Below are 23,673 nucleotides of genomic sequence, written 5' to 3'. Positions count from 1 at the left end.
TTGGAACAAGACTGTAATACACATTCAGAAGGCAATCAGAGAAAGCTGTACGTTTAACTTTGATCTCTGTTTGACTGCACATCCTGAAAGACGTCAGCACTGGCAAGCCAAATGACAGCAAAAGTTTGATAGGAATAGGAGTTTAAAAAAAATTCAGTACTCCACTTGGAATCCCAAGCACATAACCCAAGTGTCACCAGCTTCCCACCCACCCTTGGAACCAGTGATTAAAGCCGTCTCATTATCCTTCTCCTATACCCTACCCACCTCCCATGCCTCAGTTCCAGGATATTCACCAACCAAAACATATAAAATATTTCATATTCCCAGAACTGCAAGATGATAAAAATATTTGACATTTCAAACTTCCACCAAAGTTGCTTTAATAAGTTACATGTCAGATGTTTCACTTCCCAGAGCAGAAAACAGAAAATTCAATAATCAAAATGGCTAAAAGTTGACATAAAATATTGTGAATCTGTTTGGCACAGACAGGCCTGCTGTCTTTGCTAAAGAGCAAATCTGTTGACATTGAATACTTTAACACAGTGATCAGCTCCACAACTTGCAAGCTGCAACCACTCGCTGCTGTTCTGATCATTATGTCCAGCTCTGCCTGCATGATGTCTCCAACATAAACGTTTCACAGCAAGAGCATGACTTTGGCTGCAACAAAAAGAAATTCATACATAACTGCAAAATGTCAAACACAGTTGGGCATGCGACTGTAAACATCAACATTCATATAATTAGTACTCTTCAGTTAACACTACCAACTGAGGAAAAACTGATTTGTGACAACCAGCAGGTATTAAATTCTTAAAATAAGTAGGGCCATTAACACTAATGACATTTTATCCTCTCGCTCATCAATAATTCAAACAGCTATTGATTTCCAGTTTTACCACATTAAGCTACAGGTCTAGCATCCCAGTTACTGAGATATGACAGATTTTTGGCTTTTAGCCTACAATTTCCTGTTATCTGGTATCCCTTCCCAATTCACTTCACACACATATAGGCCAAAGTCACCATCAACTTTCATTTCTGTTACTATCAAGGCCAGTATGTGACAGAAGAATCTAGGAGAATGCTTCAAGTGAAACATTCAAAGTCTTTCTACAGAGTCTCTCTATCTGTCACCGCAGCAGCACCACACAGATCTTGTCATTCCTTTGGTTTCTGGTAGAAGCTGCTCTTGAAAGCTTGCTGTCATCCACTCCAAAATGTTTTGCTTATGTATACAGACAGGGATTCTTTCCCCCGTCTCTTCAGTGTTTTCTAGCATCTTATTTTATGACTTTTTTATTTTTATTTATTTTTAAGTAGGGCCAACAAAGAGAAATACTTCTCAAAGCATTTACATAGCATGAAGTATTTATTTTGGGGGTTAACCCCCTCTTGTTTTTTGTTCACATTCGTGGGTGGGTTTTTTAATACATCTAAATAACCAATATTTTTTTTTCCGAGTTTTGCTTTAAGGTATCTTTAGACTTTCAGGGATCAAAGGATAACAATTTTGGTATACAAATAAACCAGTTTCATATCATTTTATATATTACAAGAACATAACTCCAGCACTATTAGTCTCAAGAATAATATTTCATTGCTCCTAACTTACTTCAAAAGACATACCTGTTACCTATCTCAACACATGTGGTCCAGTCAGCTACTGCCAGTTCTTGTCCACTTTGCTTCCATGTGTACAACACAATCTTCCCATTCTCTAAGCCTACTGCAACAATATATCTATCAAGAGAATAACTGCATTAGTTAACAGAAATTACAGTAGGCAGCTCAGCAAGGCCAGTTCTAATGCAGGATAGAAAGAAGTAGCACTCAAGTACTGTTTTGCACCTTGCCCTTCAAATCAGTATTTACTTTTCCACGAAAATTGATACACCACAATTTAAATCAAAGCTACTTTATTAAAAAAACCAGCAAAGCAGAAACCTGCAAAATATATTTGGTTAGGAAAAAGTAAGGAGCTTATTACAACATCGGATCAGTCAATACTGTTGGAAAAATTAATGCATTTCAGGTGTGTTCATGCCTTTCTCCCTCCCGCTCCCACTTCCTTTTTTTATTGTTACACTGTTTGGAGAAGTCACTATACAGCTGAAAAGGTGGCTAGGAAGGAAAAAAAAGTAGAGGTCATTCAGTTAAAGAATGGTTGAAATAATTGACAGGTAGATTTCGGGAGCTGTTTAGCCACAGAACATCAGTTGACTATGAAAATACTAATTTCTAATTAAATACAAAATGACATTACAGAAAACCAGCAATACCTTCCATCAGGAGCAAGCACACGGCTGATACTAACAGCAGTTACAGAATCCCCAGCATCCAGTACTGTTGAACAAGGCTTAACTAAATCCAGCATATTCCCTTCAGTATTCACAGATAAATCACACTGGCCCCAGATAACGACCTGTAAGAAAATAGTCATCTAGAAATTTTCACTGAACTTCTTGTAAATGCACTTACAAAACATAAGGAATAACTTAACTAAAGGAATTCTAGGACACAGAACAAAGTAGATGACCTTGAAAATAGTAAAAAATCTCTATCTGCAAAGATTCGTCTTTGTAGACAGCCTGTCTGATATCATTAAAGTTACCGACAACAAAAACAGATTCTGTTATGAAAGTTGAAGAAAAACTTGAGACCCATAGAATTATGCGACATATGCTTGTCTTACTGCATGAAAGAAGAAGGGAGAAAGTCCAACTGGCAGCCCACAGTCTTGTGTATATATATTCAAGCACTTTATTTAGCTTATGAAAGTATCACTGATTTCTGTGCTAAAACACACAATAAGACTTTTGTGTATTTACAGAAAAAGGGCTCATTAGAACAAAGCATTTGCTAATCTAAAATACATTAAAATAATTCTGGGCTTTCCAAACCTTTAATATTAATTACCTTTTTGTCCCGACTACCAGTAATAAAATACTTGCTATCTGGTGTCCAATCACAAGACCAAATGATTCGACTGTGAACAGCTGTATTTTTGTCTGTGTATGCACAGCAAGTGAAGACTGCTCCTGGAATAAAACATACAGAGCAAAACCCTTGCTTCAACTACTTTACATATTAAAAGTAAACGTTACTCTTACCTAACTCTGTGTAAGAACTGCAGGAATACTTGGATATTATTCCATTCCTCTTTAAAGCAACTGGGAATACTTAGGACCATATGGGTATTTTTTGCAGCACTTACTACTACTAGTGATAACGAGCAACTGTTCAAGACAGTATCAGTCAGCCCTTATAGCCCTAAAACAGTAGGAACAGTTCAATCTTTTACATACATTTCTGTTTCAGAAGAATTTAAGTCCAAGTATAACACCTTCAGGTTATTTCTATCAAGTTTTTTGTAAGAACACTGACTTCAGAAGTTTTTGAACAGTGCAACATTTACCATGTGTTCACATATTCCCAGTAATTTCACCACAGTTCTTATTTACCAGTAAAGCCCCAAGAGCTGAAATTATAATGGTCTAATTGTAAAGATTCATGTGTTCCCAAAGAGACAGGCTGCCATTTCAGCATGTATACAATTAAGAACTAAATCTGATCAGCAGATCATTAAATGGAACTGCTTTTCCTAAGCAGGAAAGGTTGTCATTTTGGAGCACAGACTTTGAATAACCACTTCTTGGGATGCCAATACCAGCACTTTTTCTTTACACTGATAATGATGTTATTTGTAGACAGAAGGGTTATTGATGAAGAGATGAAAAGAGGATTTCCTCTACTTGCTGTGAGTATTCATGATCCTTATTCTGAAACATTGTGTAACTACTGTGGACAATATGCCAGGCTTTAGAATAGAAGTCTGAATAGAACAGCAATTCAAGCCAGGATACAACTGGACAGTGTCTGAAGGGGCCAAAACTCACTGCCAAGTCTCTAGGAACATTCTATAGAGCCCAGCAGTGTTTATATGCTATTAAGCCAACAGCGCAACGATAATCACTTTCAGCACAAGCATCTGGTCTAGGATTCCATTAAAGTGTTCAACAGCAATCTCCTCATGATTTTGCAAGGCTCAAAGTCTTAATGAGAGAGTCAACTGAATCCTTACTATCAGCATTTTTTCCAGACAGAGACAGTCCTAGTCAAATTAATCAATTGTGTAGGATTATCAGAAAGCCACACCAAAGACAGAGATTAATCCTGTCAAGAGTCTCAAAGTGCCATGTCCTGCAAACAGGGACAAGGCAGCTCTATGCAGGATATGGGTGCAGCAATGAACCTTCCAGCTATGCCTGCACAGAACACCGTGATGAAGGCGTTTCTTGACAGAATGCCAATTGGAAGTTCAGGTATTACACGCCAGCTTGTATACTTGATTTCAATAAGTCAAACATACAATCACATGCAGAAGGCAGAATAGTAGACTTCATTACATCCATCAATCAAACAGCATTTAAAGCCTGATTATATTCTTCTCTGCATTTTAATTTAATTTCTAGCTTTCCATACATTATTAATTGAATTTCTTAAAACCACAAGAGTCTACAACAATTAATTCTTCAAAGTTGTAAGGAAAATGTCCGTTAAAATATTACCTCAATTCTCTTTCAAATATTTTGCAGCCAAAAATATTGAACAAACTGCAAAGTCTTCAAATGTGTATATCCACTTTGCATATCTTACCTGACTCTGAGGAGTCTTCTTTCCTCCACAGTGACCAATTCCTGTCTCTAGAAACTGCTAGTAAAAATCTGTCATTAGGAGAAAATGCCAGCTGAGTAACAGTCAGATTGTGAAAAGACAAACTCTGCAGTTTTTTCCAAGAAGTAGTGCTCCACAAAATAATTGCTGCATGTTCTTTTTTGGAAGCCTGTATAGATGGAAAAAAATATCAGTGAGAATTAATGAAAGCAAATATAAAAATCACACATTTCAAAATACTAAGATGTTAGGGGGTTTGTTTTAAGGCTTGCAATCAAGTACGATCCAGCTTTCCTCTGGGAATTTTCAAGATTGTTTCACTATTTTTTACTAATGTTGACAATATATCAGCAAGAAAATATTTCAGACCTATATTTGTTAGAATTTATCTTATTAGTATCTTCAAATGAATCATACATAATTTAGGAATAATTTATTTGCATTCGCTCTCACCTTTGCAAGGCAACTGCCATCTATAAAAAAATCTTTCACATTTATGTGAAAGAATAGAATTCAGCCAAAACTGAATTCTGATTCCTGCTCTGTCAGGCTTAGAAATCTAGTGGGCACTTTTCACTAGATGGTGCTAGAATCTTTTCTTACCTTACATGCTGAAGCAATTACAGTGTTTGAATTATTGCAAGCAACACAAAATATTTCATATCCATGTCCATATCTGAAATACATGTGAAAAGATATTTAATGCATCATAGTAATTTTCAGTATTACATCCCAAATAATTCCTAATAATGTTCAGCATTCAGCATTCAGTTTAAACATCTGCATTTCTTTCAGAACTAGAAACTGACTACAGAAAAATCTCTCCAGTCCATTCCATAGTCCTGCAGAAGCTACACTAATGATTAACAAAGCAAACTAAAGCAGCATTTAATGTACCCTTATTTTCTTGAAAAACAATTTTAACACTACCAATAAAAATCAGAAGCCATATATTTGAATACCACTGAAGAAATATACCAGAAACACCCAGTCTGTTCTGTGAAATACTGAAAGATTTTTGAACCAAAGGACAAGAATCATGTTGGAAAAGGAAAACACAATGATGAAAGTAGTACTGCATGGTTTACTCTTAACTTGCGACTAGCAGGAATTTTATCATAATGCTTAACTTTAAAGCACATTTCTGGAGACTATTTTGTAGTGGAAACCACTGAAAGTCAATTTTCTAAAACTAAAAAATATTTATTCCATCAAAAGTATAAATTTCCTGAAATTCCATGAAGGAAAAATAACCTGTGGAACAAGTCATGAAACAAGTCCTCAGTTGTTTTGGTTTTATCTCCTAAAAGTAGTACTGAAGAGGACTTGACAGAAAGACTTCAAGCTTCTGCATACAACTTTGTTTTTGCTAAATGGAAGCTCCAAAATGTAACATTTCTTCTTAAATTAACAGAAAACATAAAATATTGTCTTTGGCAAAGTCACATGAGCAGGACTGTCTTAGGTCAGACCGGCTGCCTGTACAGGCCAGTGCTGTCTCCAGTAAAGCAAATTAAGATAGCAGCAATAGGAGATGCTGTCTACATGAGTATATACACCTTGCCAGTATAGGAGCTCTAGTACCACTCTTTTCCCTGATCCCATACACACAGTCTGATTTCTTCATTATGTAGTACACCACCAAATAAAGGTTCACAATGGAGAGAAGTAACTGCATGAAAGAATAATGAAATGATATTTTCAACCACAAACCATTTTGCCTTAGCATCGTGCAGTTCATAGCATTTTTTTAGGCACTGGTAAACTGACTGGACCTTCAAAGTGTCCAGACAAATGAATACAGTAATTTTCTAGTGTCAAAAAGGATCTCTTAGATTTTCAAGTGTATTACATGAAATGTACATACATATACAGATAAACACATATATTTATGTCAACACTCACGCTTTAATCTCAGTAGGATGCCTACAAACTCTCTACAGTAATTTTTGAAGAGGATAAAGATTAGCACATTCTCACAAGATTCACCATATTTTTAAGTTATTAGATTATGTAAAAAATTCAGCAAGTTCTTCATACTGAAACCTCCTCAAGCAAACACTTTGCAAAACCCAACACCAATCCTTCAAAATTTGGTGTCAAGTTAGAGCTAGGAATACACAAATGTCAATTACAAACAAGCTATTTTTAGCAAGTCAATGCCTCACACTGGTTTTCTGCTGCTATGGCAACTTGAAATCTACATTATGAGTTTTCATGTTACTCCTTTCAAGATTATTCTGAGCAAAAAACCTCAAAGTCTATGAATGCTTTACATCTTGTTACTCTTGCATAAAATAATCCCTATCATTAGCTGTGTCTCTGAAAACAGAAAAAAATTCTCAGATAAGTCATCTGAAGACCATCATAAAATGGAATTATTTTAATGAATGCAGGATATAAAGGAAGATAGGCAGTACTCCCGTAGCAGAGTATCAAATATTAATGTCCCACTAGACTTGGCAAAATGTCAAAGGCAAATGAAGAAAAATCTTGCCCTTGGCTCCGCTTCACTACTTAAACATCCCTTATCAAACTTCTTATGTGAGTGCATTAGCAGCCATAGCACGCACAGAAGAAGCAGTTAATGTAACAGTTAGAATTACAAAGTGTGCAGATATTGTCTAACATCCACCGGCTTTCCTCTCAGGAAACCCTCCTTTGAGTACGAACATAGTAAAAGAAGTAATCAGAGGAGATTTACTGCCCAGTTGAAGGTAAAGATGAGTTCGCACAGAACTTCCCCCTCAGTCAAATGAAAGCAAGCTGCAAAATGTTTTTCCAAAGGTTTTTATTTCCTGACCCCCAACTGAAGTCACAAAACTGGTAACGTATAAAGGTAGCTGTAGTGCTCAGCAAAGGCCCAACATTCTTCTTGTTCCTGCCTGAGACCACTCTTTTAGGAGATTCAGTTAAAAAAAGCTCATAAGACATGGAGATTATTCATTTCTTCATGTTGTAGTTTTAAGATTTATACTAAAGCTTTGAAGATTGTGAAATGATAGCCTCATGTTACTGGGATCCTTAGGAAACAAATTAGGTGACAACCTTCATCTGCAAGTTGAGAATTTCAGAAAAGGAAGAAAACATAGCTGAAGAATTCCAAAACTCTCTAACCACAAAACAATTATTATGACCACATTAAGTCCAATATCTGCAATCCACAGCCACCCTGTCAGCATTTAGTACTCAAATTGGGTTTGTAACCATTTTACTCAACATTCATCACTTTGCTCTACCACTAGGCACATCCTATTTTAGCTGCTGCTTCCATCTATCGCACCTTATAACTCTGTTAGGTTTTAGGGGGAAGCCCCTCTATTGATGCCTCAGCCTTTACTTCCATACCAGAAAGACAAACTTTATCTGCAAGCCTGTGCCATGAAGTGGAAAGAAAGCACAAAACTCCTCACAGAGAAGAGACCCTAAGCATAGGCAAGGTTTTAAGGAGAAACAACTAGTAAAATAAAATTGTGACACATCAGTTCTAAACGCCATTTGTGGCACTGTTTCCTAAGTTTTATATATAATTTCCTAATTTTATATACACATAATAACATATATGTTTTATATACATATAATAACATGCATACATGTATGTATTTTATATTTTCTAATTTTTATACACATATAATTTATTTATTTTACAAGTATTTGTAAAGACAAGGTAAATCAGATAGTAAATAGGAAGAGTTACAAGACCATACTACATTAATATGTTACAATAGCATTCTGGAAATTTTGTAATTTCAATAAGGAAAAAACTTACAACTTCTGAATTTCAGGCCATAAGGTATTCTGCAGCAAGTGATCCTCTGATGGAGGTTCTAAAAAACATTTGTACAGTGTATTCAAATTTGGTACTAAATAACCTAAAAATCAGCTAAATAATGCTTCAAGTTTATATCCAATGAACCTCATTCTCTATTTCCTACAACAGAAATGAATCTCATACCTGTAAGGATCATGGGTTGAAAATAAATCTCAGGATACTGATTCGAAATTGTATTAAATGATTCTTCATCCTCTGCTGGTTGAAGAGATATATCTCCTATTCAAAGCAAGGACTCCATTAGCTAGAGAACATACTTGAAAGGAGAGAAAACATGAGGTTTCCCTGCTTGCAGAGTTACAATAATATGATTATTAGAAGCTAGTTATTCTGATGCATGTGGGAATGAGATTTCTAAAAAAAGATAAAATCTAACCTTCGAGAATGACCTCTCTCCATCAGCACAGATTCTTTTAGATATTCTTAAAATTTGATTTGACTGAACAAAGCAGTCACCAGGAGTTCAACCTGTGTTTCCTCAATGTTAAACCTTTCCTTCTGTATTTGAAAACGTTTAAGACAAAAATCTCTGACAAAAGTGATGAGTTCCTAAATTTAATGTAGATCCCTAAATGAAAAGCCATGCTTGAGCAAGAGTATCTACACCTTGCAAACTTCAGCAAAACTGCTGAAGGCTCAGTCCTTAGCTTTAGGCAAAAGTACCAGAAGTAACTGAAAGTAGTTAATTTTAAGTTAAAATTCAACTCTGTCCTTCACTCTGACAGTATTAAGAAAAAGGTACAGAGCTGGGCAACAGTTTCTCTCAGACATAAACTACCTTTTTGCCAAATGTACATCTCAAATAGAGCAGTTTCAAAAAGTAGGTATAGAAAAAGCAAAAAAAAAAAGATTATTTTCTCTTTCATACTGTCTTCTTTCTCCTTGAAAATTAAATGAGCAACATTTATCTGAGACCACTATCTGATCATTGGTCACCACAAAGATTCCTCTGCAGTGGGAGAACAGAGGTCTGTGGTGCTTTACCCCAGGCCATTAGTGCTGACAGCATTGGGTGAGCAATGGTGGACAAGCAGGAAAATTCTATTCATAGGGTTGCTTCTGGGTGGGCCATGTGAAATCAATGGATATTAGTTATTCTCTGTGAGACGATAGACAAGGAGGGGTTTTTCTCCTCTCTCAGCAGAAGAACTCATTAGAAAGCATGGGAAAAAAACCTTTGCTAAAATATATTTTATGAGTTATTTCAAGTATGAGTTGTATTTCAAGTACAACAAAGCTGATTTTTCGCTCACAAATGGCTTAGGAAAATTTGGCTTATTGCCACCAGAGACCCTGGAGACAAAGCTTATTAAAATGCTTCCTTTTTTAGATCACACCTTCTGAAAAAGCTTTAAGTAGAGAAAAAACAGGTCTGACCTAATTTGTAGATTCCACTATAGTGCATTTTTACCAGAGACTCTATCAAAAACCAGACTACCAGTCTCATCCTCACTCTCAAGAAAATATTTTTTATCACCCTACATAGGTGCTTGTCCCTCCTTCCTTGTTCCCCCACAATGTAATTTCCAATGCCTCTCCAAGAAATTCACCTGGTGTCCCACCAGTCTTTACAGACACAACACTACCTTGCTGTTGGCTAACTAATTCTTCCTTTCCAATACTTTCCAATACAAAGCATCATTTACCTGGAGAAATGGCTATTTTCACTGTGAGAGAAAATCTGACTGATTCCCCTCAAAGAAGCATTACTTCTGTAAGCTTCTACAAAGGTGATAATATTTGAGGAGAGTGTGAAAAGGACTCGAGAATGTAGCTAGGTAGGTATTTTACAGAGCATCTGCAAGTACTAACAGGTAGTCTTGCTTTAATAACTCTGAACCTAGTTTTCACAGTATGCTATTCAATACTAATTTTTTGACTAGAAGTCATTAGTCTTCTTAGGGCAGGGAGGTGGGGGGGGGTAGTGAGCATGGAAAAAAGAAGAAAAATGGCAGGTGGGGAATTCTTATAGTATCCTGCACTGGCTACTCCCAGATGCATCACAGAAGAGCAATGAGGCTCTCAGGAGCCCTGTTCAGACTGAGTGAGGCTAATTCCTACAGAGGTGCAGGACACAATATGGAGAGCGGAGAAAGCATTTTGGGCTTGCACAAGACATTTGGGAATGTTTAGGGAGCTAAAAACAAAGGCAGAGAAAGGGAGAAAAGATCCTCACTTGTGCTTTTATTTTTAAGCACCATATTTAGGTGCTACCAGAGAACTAAACACTTGGCACAATTTTATTTCTAGACTCTGAACTTGCAGTAATGCCTGCACTTACAGACCTACAAAAAATATGTACACTAAAACAATCACTTAAAAATGTTTCCAGATGAAACATCATAACTATTATTTCTCACTGCCATACCTTCAAAAACAGCTTTATTGGATAATCCCAACGCTGGCACAGTTGCACCTTCTGGAAGATCAGATGACTGCTGAATTAAAAAAAAAAAAAAGGTTACACACAGATTGTTATGTAGGTTTGGATTTCAAAGGCCACAGTTTAAGAAATATCTGAGAGTTATTTTCCTAGAGAAGTGAAGGGGGAAACTTTGAAAAACTTCCAACCCTGGACAAAACAAAGACCAGTACTCCACCAGAAAAAAAAAGTAAAAAAAACCACACCCAACCAACCAACCAACCAAAAAAACCCCCACATACCTTTTCTTAGGCCTCAGGTCAAGAGTTTTCTTTGACAATTTTATTTATTCTAGCACATACATGACAATCTATTAACTGAGAGCACTGCAGATTTTAACACAATAGAACTGGGAATAGTTGTTCTGAGGTGAAATAATAAAGCAGCATTTTGGAAAAGAGAGGGGGGGTTGAGTGCCTGTGACCACAACTTCAAACACAACTCAGTAAATAGCACAGAGATGTGGCTGGAATACATGCCTGTTTAAAGCAGCACAGGGGAAAGACAAATCATCAGTCAGAAAATACTTTTATAATGGTATAGGGAAAAAAGTAAAAATTTAGAAAGGGTAAGTGAACTTGCAGACCTTTGTGCAGAGATGAAAAAGATTTAATAGCTGTAAAATCCCTTCCTTACAGTGTCTGAAAAGTTCAAAGACTGTTTTACAGAATTAAATCAATAATTTAGGTGACAGCTTAAAATTTATTTATATGTTCATAATTAGATGAGAAAACATATGAGAGACACATACAAGTCTCAGACCCCTAAAACAAAAATGGTTCTTCATTACAACCCTAAGTATAATACAATCCAATGGATTTGAACTGAATATAATCCTATTCAACCCTTTTTGAACATAAAGGTGGCTTTGTTGGTTTTAAGTACTTTTTGGGGGAAGGCATGTGAGCCAAATTACAAAAAAGCTTACCCACTTTAACGATAAAAAGCTTTCACAGAAAACAATTTCAATAAAGCTACTTAAGAGTAGCTGTATCATTAGAGCTCACAAAGCCTTCCTCTTTAACCAAAGCCCACGTGAACACTTTGTGATATCATGAATCAAAAAACAGCACTCAGACGAAGAGCTGATAAGAAAAGTCTACATAAAAGTAAAATAATGATATCTGCCAGCATTATAAAAGCACAGAGTTTTTTATACAATGGTCATTAATGCAAATGCTTACAAAGTCTTGTGGAACTAAAGCACTAAACAGCTACTTGTGTGACTTCTTGGTACCAAAAATCATTATACTTGTTTCCCAGATATTTCAATTGTTAAAATAAATTGAAAGGCCAATCCATCTCCGAGACACTGCACAGAAAACACTGCTTTTGAGCAAGAAATCCAAAGAGAATACAAGGCACTGTACAGAGGCATCTATCTTGAACAAGGTCTGCTCTACAAAATGCAGGGAAAAACAGAATTAGATCTTAATGCAAGTGGAGAGGAAAGAAAGGACAGCAATGCAGGACAGCACAGGTACCAACAACTAAGAATTGGAATGTAGAGGCCTCAAGAAAATTTTCAGTGCCAAGAGGAAATTAAGCATGAGCAAGTACATCTTTATAAATATTTATATATCAGAACTAACAACAGTGCTGAAAGCTTTATGCAATTTCCAAGCATACAATTAAAAAAAACCCCAACTAATAATACCAACACATAACCACACAACAATAATTACATCCAGCCAGGATTACTACACCCGTAAATTAAGGAGAAGCACATTCCCAAGCTTTATTGTTTGCTTAATCCCCAAGTGTGTACAGTGGTCTACATGATCTAACTTACTTAAAATTCACCCACACTCTTTACAATCTTTTGACACTAGGTCTTGCTTGGTTTCAAATAGAACCTGTTTCATACAACAACACCACAAAAATACATATGCAACAACACACGTGGAAGTAAGCAGAAAGGAAAGGAAAAAAAAGGTTAAAGTTTCAGAATGATTAAAGGAATTTTTACAGAGTTTAGTGCAATCTGAAATTTTCTAAAGCATTAACTTTATTTACATCTAAGAGGGCCGTCTTCATTTAGCATTGCTTTAGCACACTTACATGGGAGCACAGCTTCTCCATTGAAATACCAGTGATGTTACTGAAATTTTCTATAAAATTCCTGGGAGCACGAAAAACTCGAAGCACTTTTTCATCTGCTCCTGACACAAACTGAAACCGGCCAACCATTGCCAGACAACGCATGTCGTATCCATGTACTTGAGGCCTTGCAATTTCATGCCAGGTTACCTAAATGAACAGACACAAAGTTAAAACACAATCCTTAACCAGAGAAGCAGCAAGATTTCAAGTTTGAAAAAAGTACTAATCCTTTACTTGTTAACTTCATTAACATAAAGCAGCCTTCTACTGATGTGTGTAAAACTGATGTATGATCACATAACATTAGCTGAATACTAGTTTTCCACCACACAATTCCTGTAATTAGTAAACTGTGTCCCTGCACAGATGTGTTTAAGGCACTTACTGTGACTTCTTTATGCTAGACAGTCAGGAATAGAACATAAATTGCCTGAGCAAAAGGAGGATTTTATGCTACTACTTTAGAAACTGTAGCTCTGAAAGACCTAAGAAAGGTAGTGATAATTACCTTGCTTCCTTCATCTGTCTTTCACAAAGCACAGCAGCACTGCTGTTATCAGGATAAAGGTTCCTACTTCCCTCTTTTCTTTAAATACTTGATTTTAGTGAGACCATTTAATATAAGTTCTGAAAAAAAACTGTCAAAACCAAAATAGTTTCTTGTAGAAAAAACATCTGGAAAATTATAGAAGTGTTTTCATTTGAAGTATTAGTTTTTCCTACTTTTCTATATTCATATCCACTCTTCAAGTTTTAACACAAAAAACCGAGAATTAACAGCTAACCAAAACAGATAGACAAGGTAGTTTTATAGTCATACTAAACAAAGAATATTAGTAAAAAATATATTAAATTATTTAAATTGCTTTTTTAAAAATCTGATTTATTCTACACATGAGAAAATTTTTTTTTTCAAAAAACATCTTTGTTTTCTAGCAAATACACTTTCATGAAGAGATTTTTCCAAAGTGTCATTTGCTACTGCTCCTATATGATACTTTAATTGGAAAAATACAGTGTGCACTTTAGAGTTAACAGCTAACAGAATTAGAATTAATTTCATCGATTAAAATTAATTTAGACTACTTCAGTATTACAATGCCTGTAGCCAAGACAGAATCTACATTGTACAAGATGCCATATGAATATAAACAAAGACATGTTATTGACTGTAAACTGCCTCACTCTAAAAATTCAACTGAGTTTTGAATGCTCAAGTTTCTAATAGGACCTAAATGGGAATTTGAGACATCCTACAAAACCTCATGATTTCACAAGCGCTTGATTACTTCCCAATGCAAGAAAAAGCATTCATTCTTAAACAAAAAATAAAATCAAACAGTGCAGTAAGCCCTTCTTACCCTTTACATACTTTAGATCACAGTACATAATGGGAATGAAAAAAAACCAAAAAACAAAAAACTCAAACCCCAAAACAAAGAGACAGCTGCATAAGTCACACAGTAAGCTTCTTCCAGAAAAATCAGGATGCAAATTTGCATGACAAATTAAAGCTGACCATTATTCCTCATATTCTGTTATCAGAATTGAGACTTTAAGAAGGGATAATTATTTGCATTTAACACTTGGTTTCCTTTTTATAAAGAAAAACATGAATACTGAGCTGTAATACTAACTTTTCATAGATATATGAACCATTCATTGTGTCTTGTTAAGATAAATATCAGATGTCACCTGTTTTAATTTTTCAGATACTAAACTCAGTAAAAAAACTAAGGCATTTTAAAGGCCTGTGTTACCCAAGTTCATAAGCAGCAAAACTAAATGCCTGGTTTTCAGGGTTCAGAAGTCCTGAACAGACTCCTTCAAATGACCCATTTCTATGTCAACCCTCCACTTCATCTCACCAAAAGAATACTATAGCTTTCTCCCATACCCCACGCAGCAACAAATGCTGACACTACTTGGATTTACACCTGGTTGAATTAGCCAGGTGGCTGCTCTGTGTCAGAACAGAAAGTATAAGAATTCAGTTCACACCAGATTTAGATATGAAGACCACAATCTGTCTGCTAAATCAATTGATTCAACAGTTTCAGGGAGAGCTGATCAGGTAAATCATACAAAGCTCAGTTCTTTCAGAAATAGGATTAAAATTTAGCAAGCAGCATACATAACAAAGAGTGGTACTTCAGTAGGTCACAGAGAAAGTGATATTGACAATTCTTGAAGGCTGCCAACATCATGCCCTAGTCATGGACTTTGCTTCACTACGTCAAATCCAACGTACTATCTTTTTCGCAAAGCTGCTGTACCCTCCAGATTGGAGATTAGGGAAAAAAGCAGAGAAGGAAACTGGAAATGCCCTTCCTACAACACAACACTTCTGCACTCCTAGACAGGGTTTCCCCCAGCCCAATGCAGGAGGCATGAGCAAGCACCTGTGCGGTCCTTAGTTTCCAACTGCACTCATGTAGTTCAGATAATCATTCTAGTAAAACAGTCAGTCATAAACAAACTAGTGTAAAAAAAAACATAGTGAGAACTTTTTTTAGATTAAGCTTGTGTAAAAAAACTACAACCAAAGTTGAGTTTCTTTATGATTACCTGCAGCAGTGTTTAGCCAATTGTTAAACAATGGCAATAGATGGTTGTTAGCATCAGCCATATATTCCTCCTTCTGAAATACTGCAGAGCCTTTTCCAAGACCCTGGGAGAAGACTAACTGAAGGTAATCTGGAGGTGAACTCAGGATTAAACAGCAGTCATATGTGATTGCAAAAACTCTGCCATTTAATATTTTTACAGTGAAAACAGGACACATCGAATGGTCAAACCAAGCAGTTTTGAACAGATCACCTCTTGGGGAAGTTTAAGGTTTGAGTTATATTCAGGCGACTTGTTCCAAACTCAGGACAGACAAGCCCTCTTAACCAAACTCACAAAATCTTTGAAGATCGTACCTGTGTCTCTTCTTTTCTTTTCCATGGAGCAAAGAGTCTAGTAGTTTGATCAGAGCCCACACTGATGATAAACTCTCCTTCTGGATCCCACTTTACATCCTCTACACTGTTAAAATGTCCTGAAATCACAACTTCTGGAGTCCATTCTTTCTATTAAAAAAGTCACCCAAAGAAGCAAGGAGTTTTCACTTGGCTGATTGGCATATTCTAACCAAAATAAAAGAATTGATGTACTTTCTAAGAAAGCAAGAAAAAGACATTTGAAAACAGCAAATTATTAGAACTCAAGAGTGACTAAAGAGATACAAATACTGATTTATTGCTCCAGTCTAAGAGAAACTTGTGTTATTGGTTCAGTAGTAAACAAAGCACAACCACAAATGACTTCAAGTCTATTCAACTGACTTCATGATTCCCACAGGTAAGAAACAGGTTTTAGAGCCTGGGAGATTTCAACCTCCCTTCTGTGCAGGAGTGAGATTCCTATAATATTATGTTCAGAGAAGGACTATTTCAATCATTATTTTTAAATTGTACCGTTACACTTTTCTATTAATAACAGAAACTTACCTCAAGTGACATAAAAGCATAGTTCTTTTAAGTAACACTACTAACAAAAAACCAACATACCTTATTAATCGTAGCCTGTTTCCAAAGGTGTAGTGCTCCATGAAAAGCATGAGCAACGATCATTGAACCATCTGGACTAAAGTGGCAGTCAAAAAATCCAAGAGTATTGCCACCCACTTCACCTACCCGTACCTGAATTAATAAACAGAAGTGAAATATCTATGAAAATGGTCTTCCACTCATAGGAAATCATTCTTATTTCATGAGATGAAAATTCACCTATAGACAGAAGTTCACATTATGTACACAAATACATTTAAAGAATATTTTAATTGCAAAGTTAAGAACTGATCTGAACTTCAAGCTGCACACTTGTGGTCAAACCAATGGAAATAGAATGTAAAATGAAAGAATAAAAGAATAACAACTTGCAACAAGCTTTACTGCACAACCCATTTTTAGAAGCCTGTAAATTTAGCCACAACTAAGCATTACAACTAAGGACATCAAATGGCATCTCCATGTGATCACTTGATTATGAACTAATTTCTACTTCAGTACAAAGGCACAAGAACTTTTCAGTGAAATAGAGGAAAAATAAATACACTACTGTAATTCTCTCTTTTTCACCCAAGAGAGGATTAAAACTTCCTTTGTGACAGGAAAGATCTCTAACAATGGTTGGCATAACCCAACACAAACAATTTCAGCTGAACTACTGCAATTTGGAAAAGCAGGTCAACTGAAAACAAAGACATCAATCAAAGCACTAGAGAAATCTTGTTGTACCACTTGTTTATTTAGGATGCTCCACATTAGAACAGCTTTCAAAATGCTAGAGTGACACCAGTATTCAGCTCAAACGGAAGAAAAACCTAACGACACAGCCCACGGAAAAGTTATTGTGAGTAAAACCAAGCTTGTGAATTTCGTGTCAGCTGCTCTGTAGTAACTGCTTGGGTCACATTCCCACAAGGATTAACTGCAAACAGTTCAGGAAAGTTTCTTCCTCCTCTTACCAGGACTGCAGAGCATGTGTTACTATGCAGCACCTGTTTTGCTATACTATGAATGACAGTTGTGTACAAATACACCTTATAAACTCTCCAATACAGTAATAAGAAAGCAAAGAAGCAATAAAAATCATTTTGTATCACATTACTTTTTTTTAAATATAGTTTTATTTGCAACACAGCATCAGAGTGAGTATTTTTGCATGAAACTGCTTTTGCCTTTCTCTGTCAGAATTTTATAAAGTTTTTGTTCCCTACAGTACACACGCTATACTGAAAAGACAACTTGAATACAGTACATATTGTGAGAAAGACTGACACTTGCCTGTTCTAGCCAGACTCCAGATTCCTTATCAGGTTCCCAGATGATCACAGTTTTGTCCATTGATGCAGACAATATCCTCATTGGTTGTTGCATGCTGCCATCTACAGTACAAGGAAAATTATTACCCTACAACCTAGGAGAATACTTGGTAAAAAAATTTGGTCATACTGTAATCCAAACACGATAAGAAAATTGCTCAGCATCAGAGATGTGCAATGCAGTACCTACATGCCAGACTTAAAGCCATTGCATTCTTGCCAGGTGTTCATTAGGAAGTATTCTATTTTTCAGCCACAATTGCCCCAAGAAAATGCAGAACAGGTACATGAGAACAACCGTATTCCACAGTTTACTCACTCTAAACTGATATTGAATTAAATATAATCTGGAGGATAAGCTGGAGCTTCACAAAGAGAATGCATAGCAGTTCTCAGTTCCATTCCTTAAGTGATTTTTTACTGAGAGGTTTACAGTTTAAAACAAAATAATCTCCTAGTATTCCCTGGGGTTTTTTTTTTCCAAACTGTTAGATTCACTTCAGATTTCAATACACTGTAGCACCTTGTAATACATAAAGCAGTCAGGACTGCTTCCCAAAACACAGTGAAACACTGCAGAAAAATGCTGAACACAACTGGAATGGGGAAGATGAAACTGGCTGTGAAATCTGTAGGAGAACCACTGTGGAACTTTTCTTGATAATAGAGATGTTGGTGGGCATCTCATGATGAGGTGATATCTTATGCCAGCACCAGACCTCCTACCTTCAGCAGTGAGAACATGTCTCTCAGATCAGTCTGCCTCTACTGACAATGTGTTTTGGGGAACCCAAGATTGGGCAGGCCACAGAATGCAAGCAGCTGCACGTATGATGTAAGACACCTGGAAAACTTCATGGTCTGACAGGACAGTTTTCAAATTGCAGCACAAGAATGACAGGCCTATATTGTGCTCTAAGAGGAAAAATCTTTTACTAATGTCTAATTAAAAAAAAAAAAAAAAAGTTTAAGGACCAGATAACTACGCCAAAATTTTTAAAGCAAGTCCTGTGTCTTTCGCTACAGTTATTTTGGCATTCCAATGACACTCTGCTGTTCAAGTGTTGCATAGACACCAATAAAGATGTTGTTCATACCACTGCAGTCACCTGCCATCAGTAACTCTAAAGTATACCAGAAAAAAAGGTAACTTTGCCAGTACAAATACACAAGGGCATTCTGATTGTGCAAGCATGTCAAACCAAGAATCTCCTTCTGTTATACACCAGGTAGACACCTAACAGCAAATCAGTACTGCAAACCAGGCTGTCAAAATGTTAAGGATTTTAAAAGAAAGATAAATACTAGAATAAAATACAAAATTCAATTTAAAATAACACTTTTTCAATGAGAATCTGCACTAATGCTTTATGGCTAGAGAAAATCAATACTCCAGGAACCCTTGGCATGTTATCTTAATGCATGGAAGACTGAAGATTAATCTTCTGAATGTTGCTATTTTTTTCTTTCTACTCCACAAAAAAGAAAGGAGTGCTCTTGAGGTAATGTTTACCTTCTGAAGAACAGACATTTCAAATACATATATAAAAATAAACTATTAGAACTATTAATTCATACTGATTAATTAATTTGTATGCCATAACCAATAAATCAATTACAGTAAAGTCATTACAGCTCAGTTATTTTATATCATTTTTTAAAGAAAACCTGAGTAAAAGGCAACATCCATTTACTCATGAAACCTTATTTGCAGAATTAAAAGGTTTTCATAGTCTACAGTAACAAGTGAACATGCAAACACAATACAAAGACATGTGACTGTGTATACAACACAACACAGTTGCTAAGTTTTCGGTATCTTTTTACCTTTGGAAAATGAAGGTTGCCAGTGAACTGCATACACCCAGTTTTCATGACCAGCCAATACCGACTCCAAAGTAATGGCATATGATGTGTCAGTATCTACCAGAAATCAGAGAAAAGCACATTGCTTTCTAAAAGCCACGACAAAACCAGGTCATTTCTGGTATCTTCAGTGAGAATAATCAACTGCTTTCCACATCTTCCAGTATCTCAATAGCTTATTGACATTGAACAGCTCCTTGAAAACCTACTTTGCTACAAGTCCTGAGTACCAGATTGAAGAGGTCAGTGTATTGCCTCAGAGTGGTATCACAGAATTCCTGGAGAACTCTCCTGCAATTTTGAAATAAATGCTCTGACACTGGCTCTACCCATAGTCTTAAGCATATTTGCATCTCCAAATGACTCAAAATACAAGCATTAAGATACTTCAGACAATGAATCAGGATTTGCAGGAAGTAGCAGGAGCATTTTTTACACATAACATCATACACACTTCATTACATTACCTATGTTGCCTGATGATTTATCCCACAATAGCAGCAACATAAACCTCTGGTGTTACAGTGCTCAAACAGTATGTTAAACAACCATAAAGTAAGCTTGCACATACTTATCTGTTCTCTCCAGTATGTTTCTAAAGTTTAAGTAATAGAAGCACCTTTTAATTAAATTGCATCTGAAACAAAATTAAAGATATGCTATTAAGCTGGAGGAGAACTGCACAACAGCTTACTTCCCACAGACAAACATATGTCCTACATAGAGCATTTGGAATACACATAACAGTGCATGTTAATATTAAGCTCTCTCACTGCTTCACCATTGCTTGTAACACATCATTAACTTTACATAGTCACGGCTTTAAAACAGTAACTCCACTTTTTCTAACAGCTAAAAATAAGGCAGACAAATCCATCTCACAGTCTTTTTATACAAGAAACAAACCAAATTAGATGGCAACCACCTTGTTAGCTCGTGTAAAACCATGAAGAGATACACAAGTGAAAAGTTGTGCAAGAGAATTTTACAGCTGTTACCTACCTTTGACAGTAAAAACATTCTCTTTCAATCTTATGGTATCATCTTCAGTTTCTGGAAGTTGCTTTGATTTTGTACACACTTTCCAAATTCTTATCAAACAATCCTGAGCACAGCTTGCTAAAATAAGGTCTTCCCCTATTTATTTTCAAAGAAAAAATTAGACCCACATTCTCATTGCTTTTTCATTCAGTCACTGCCATGATTAACCTACCCCTCTTTCCAAAAACGCACCGACAGTGTTATCCAAATTTTCCTATTGTACACAATATCATACAAAACATATTGTGTACAATATCATACAACATACATCATACAATATCATACAACACATGACAAGTTGTTGTTTTATTTCAACATCAACTCACTTTCTAATTTCAAACTCTCTATGAATTTATAACACACTGACTAGGAACATGTCCCTGCTTACAAAATGTGGAAAACATGGTAAATACTGTACATATATTGTTCTACATATGCTTCCCTATTACTTATGGTTGTTGCTGTTGGAATTCTATCAATCAGTCCCAATACTTGTCAAGAACTCCTTTCCTCCTTTCTTTTTTCAGGGTTGGAGCTCCTCTAATTCCATCTATTTTATTTGTGCCAGCTATTTGATTAGTTAATATCCGAAAACATTATCCTCTTAATTTCTTATTCTTAAAAAAAAAAAAAAAAAAAAGAGGGGGAAGCAGGAGAAGAAAAGAGAAAAGGACTATCTCCCCCTACTCTCCCCACTGAAAAAGCAGCCAGCTCTTCCTCACTCAGATACAGATATCTGTTTACTGCTAAAACTCTAATTTGTTTGCATTTAGGTACCAGTCAGGTAAACATACTTGAAGCAAGCAAGAAAAATGTTTATATCTTAACAGGACACAAAGTTCCATCTTGATTTTTAATATTAGTACCACTGTCTTAGGGAACCAAACATCGCAACTGCAAGAGCTGAGGTACTACAGGGCATCAAAGTCATCTGCTGGAGGGGTAATACAAGTAATACTGTCATTAAACCAGTATTCCACTTTATTCATCTTTCATACTGACCACAGACTGCCCACTCAACACCTCTTATCCAATCTTCATGTCCAGGGAGTATTAATGTTTTCTGAAACTGAACAAGAATTCTTGTTATATCACAGAAATGCACTTAATTATTATGCACATATCACCAACGAGTTTTGGTTTTTCAAGGCTTTTATATTTACAGCTCCACTACTTGAAACTGGAAAAAATTCAGCTGCTACTAAACATTTTTGTTTACAGACAGATTTTCATAAGCCATTTTGGTTTTGCCACCATTAGATAAACACGTTACATTATGGCATTACCCATACATGAGCAGGAAAGAATGTGAATTTAAGGTGCACACCCTCAAGAGGCTACAGTCTCCCTATGATAAAATTTTTTTTTATCTTTATCAGGTTTACTGCGGTACACAAAGAATAACATAATGCCAGTATGACTTGACAAATAATTTCTCTTATAATGTTACCATTTTATTTTGATTCAATTAAGTGTTTACTGCTTACTTAGCATTTAAACCATTTCTATTTTTCTTTGCCCAGAAACAGCTCTTTGACACTTTCATGACACTTTTTTATCTCAAGTTGACTTAAAATGTCTGAAATAACCATTATTGTTAAAACACTAGTGTAGTTTAGTATGAATAAATAACACATTCTTTCTGGCATTTATATTCTGCTAAATCCCTTACCTAGGCCTACTAAGAGCTAAGATTAAATGATAGCCTCTGCTATCAGCACAACTCTGCAACTGAGCTCTTTCTCCCTATCTAGGAGCAAAAACAAGAGCCTTTCTCATTGCATGTCTGCTCTTTCTCAAAATCTCTCTCTTCTGCTACAGAGTTGATGGTAATCAACAGTAACTCAGCCAAAGGAGTATGAAAAAACCATACTCAGAAATTGGTGCCTCTCTCATTCACCCAAAGTTTCTGATACTCTCCAAAATCATCTTCGCATCATTGTCATTGGTTTCTCCTTGTTCTACATTTGCAGTCACAGAATCATGGAATGGTTTGCTTTGGAAGAGACAATAAAGATCATCTAGTTCCAAAGCCCCTGCCATGGACAGGGACACCTTCCATTAGACCAGGTTGCTGAAAGCCCCATCCAACCTGTCCTTGAACACTTCCGGGGATGGGGCATCCACAACTCTGGGCAATCTGTTCCAGTGCCTTGCCACCCTCACAGCAAAGAATTTCTTTCTAGTATCTACTCCAAACCTACCCTCTTTCGGTTTAAACCCATTGGACCTTGTCCCATCACTACATGCCTTTGTAAAATGCCCCTAAAATTACAGAACAATCTATATATGAAATACCAGGCTAGAACAGCTGATCAGATACTTCCAAATCAGAAAGTTTTGGTCTTAAGAATGTGTTCTCACAGCCACCTAAGCCTCATTTAGCTAGTCATTTCTGGACTCACTAGTACTTCTGGATGTGGCATTCCAGATCAATATTTATGTTAAGCACCCAACATATTATGTGTAAGTAAAGGCAGGAACACCCCAGGAAGCAAGATCAAACAACAACCTAAGATTTCTCCTCAAGACTACATGTTTCTGACAATACATTAAAAAAAAAAATTTAGCAATTCATATTTCAGACAGTAGATAAAACATGTATTTATTTATTCATTTACACCATCTTTGACATAATGCTCTGTATTTTATATTCACCAAGGTAAGTTGGTAAGGTTTTTTCCAAATGAAAGACTGGTTCAGGTTGAACTGTTGCTAAAATACTTCTCCTTTATGGTTCTGTTAATGTTAAACAGTGTGCCTATCTCCTAAAACTTTACTTTAACATTAATCTAGACACATATCTAATAATTTTCCTTTTTTTTAATTTCAAGGTGTTGTGGTATGTTTTTTCTC

The 23,673-nt window shown here is 36.0% G+C and overlaps 1 protein-coding gene across 4 annotated transcripts in view; it reads right to left on the bottom strand.

Moving 5' to 3' along the window:
- Window positions 1-358: 358 nt before the first annotated feature.
- The window catches only part of ELP2 (elongator acetyltransferase complex subunit 2), a 37,277-nt gene continuing 13,962 nt past the window's right edge, over window positions 359-23,673 (bottom strand). For 3 of the 4 annotated variants that reach the window (XM_032687895.1, XM_032687877.1, XM_032687906.1), the window contains 16 exons: window positions 21,820-21,886; window positions 20,779-20,913; window positions 19,738-19,833; window positions 17,873-17,973; window positions 16,595-16,726; window positions 15,965-16,114; window positions 12,999-13,187; window positions 10,884-10,953; window positions 8,639-8,734; window positions 8,453-8,510; window positions 5,287-5,359; window positions 4,666-4,852; window positions 2,926-3,047; window positions 2,289-2,431; window positions 1,636-1,749; window positions 359-666 (listed from right to left, as the gene is read on the bottom strand). In XM_032687895.1, the coding sequence (XP_032543786.1) occupies window positions 510-666; window positions 1,636-1,749; window positions 2,289-2,431; window positions 2,926-3,047; window positions 4,666-4,852; window positions 5,287-5,359; window positions 8,453-8,510; window positions 8,639-8,734; window positions 10,884-10,953; window positions 12,999-13,187; window positions 15,965-16,114; window positions 16,595-16,726; window positions 17,873-17,973; window positions 19,738-19,833; window positions 20,779-20,913; window positions 21,820-21,886 (1,890 nt within the window). In that variant the 3' untranslated portion in view covers window positions 359-509. The remainder of the gene's footprint in view (window positions 667-1,635; window positions 1,750-2,288; window positions 2,432-2,925; window positions 3,048-4,665; window positions 4,853-5,286; window positions 5,360-8,452; window positions 8,511-8,638; window positions 8,735-10,883; window positions 10,954-12,998; window positions 13,188-15,964; window positions 16,115-16,594; window positions 16,727-17,872; window positions 17,974-19,737; window positions 19,834-20,778; window positions 20,914-21,819; window positions 21,887-23,673) is intronic. The other variant, XM_032687886.1, reaches the window with a different exon arrangement.

This window comes from Chiroxiphia lanceolata, chromosome 1 (assembly GCF_009829145.1).
Source record: "Chiroxiphia lanceolata isolate bChiLan1 chromosome 1, bChiLan1.pri, whole genome shotgun sequence".
Taxonomy (NCBI): domain Eukaryota; kingdom Metazoa; phylum Chordata; class Aves; order Passeriformes; family Pipridae; genus Chiroxiphia; species Chiroxiphia lanceolata.
The sequence above is the reverse complement of the archived record's forward strand: the minus strand, read 5'-3'. Positions and strand labels throughout refer to the sequence as shown.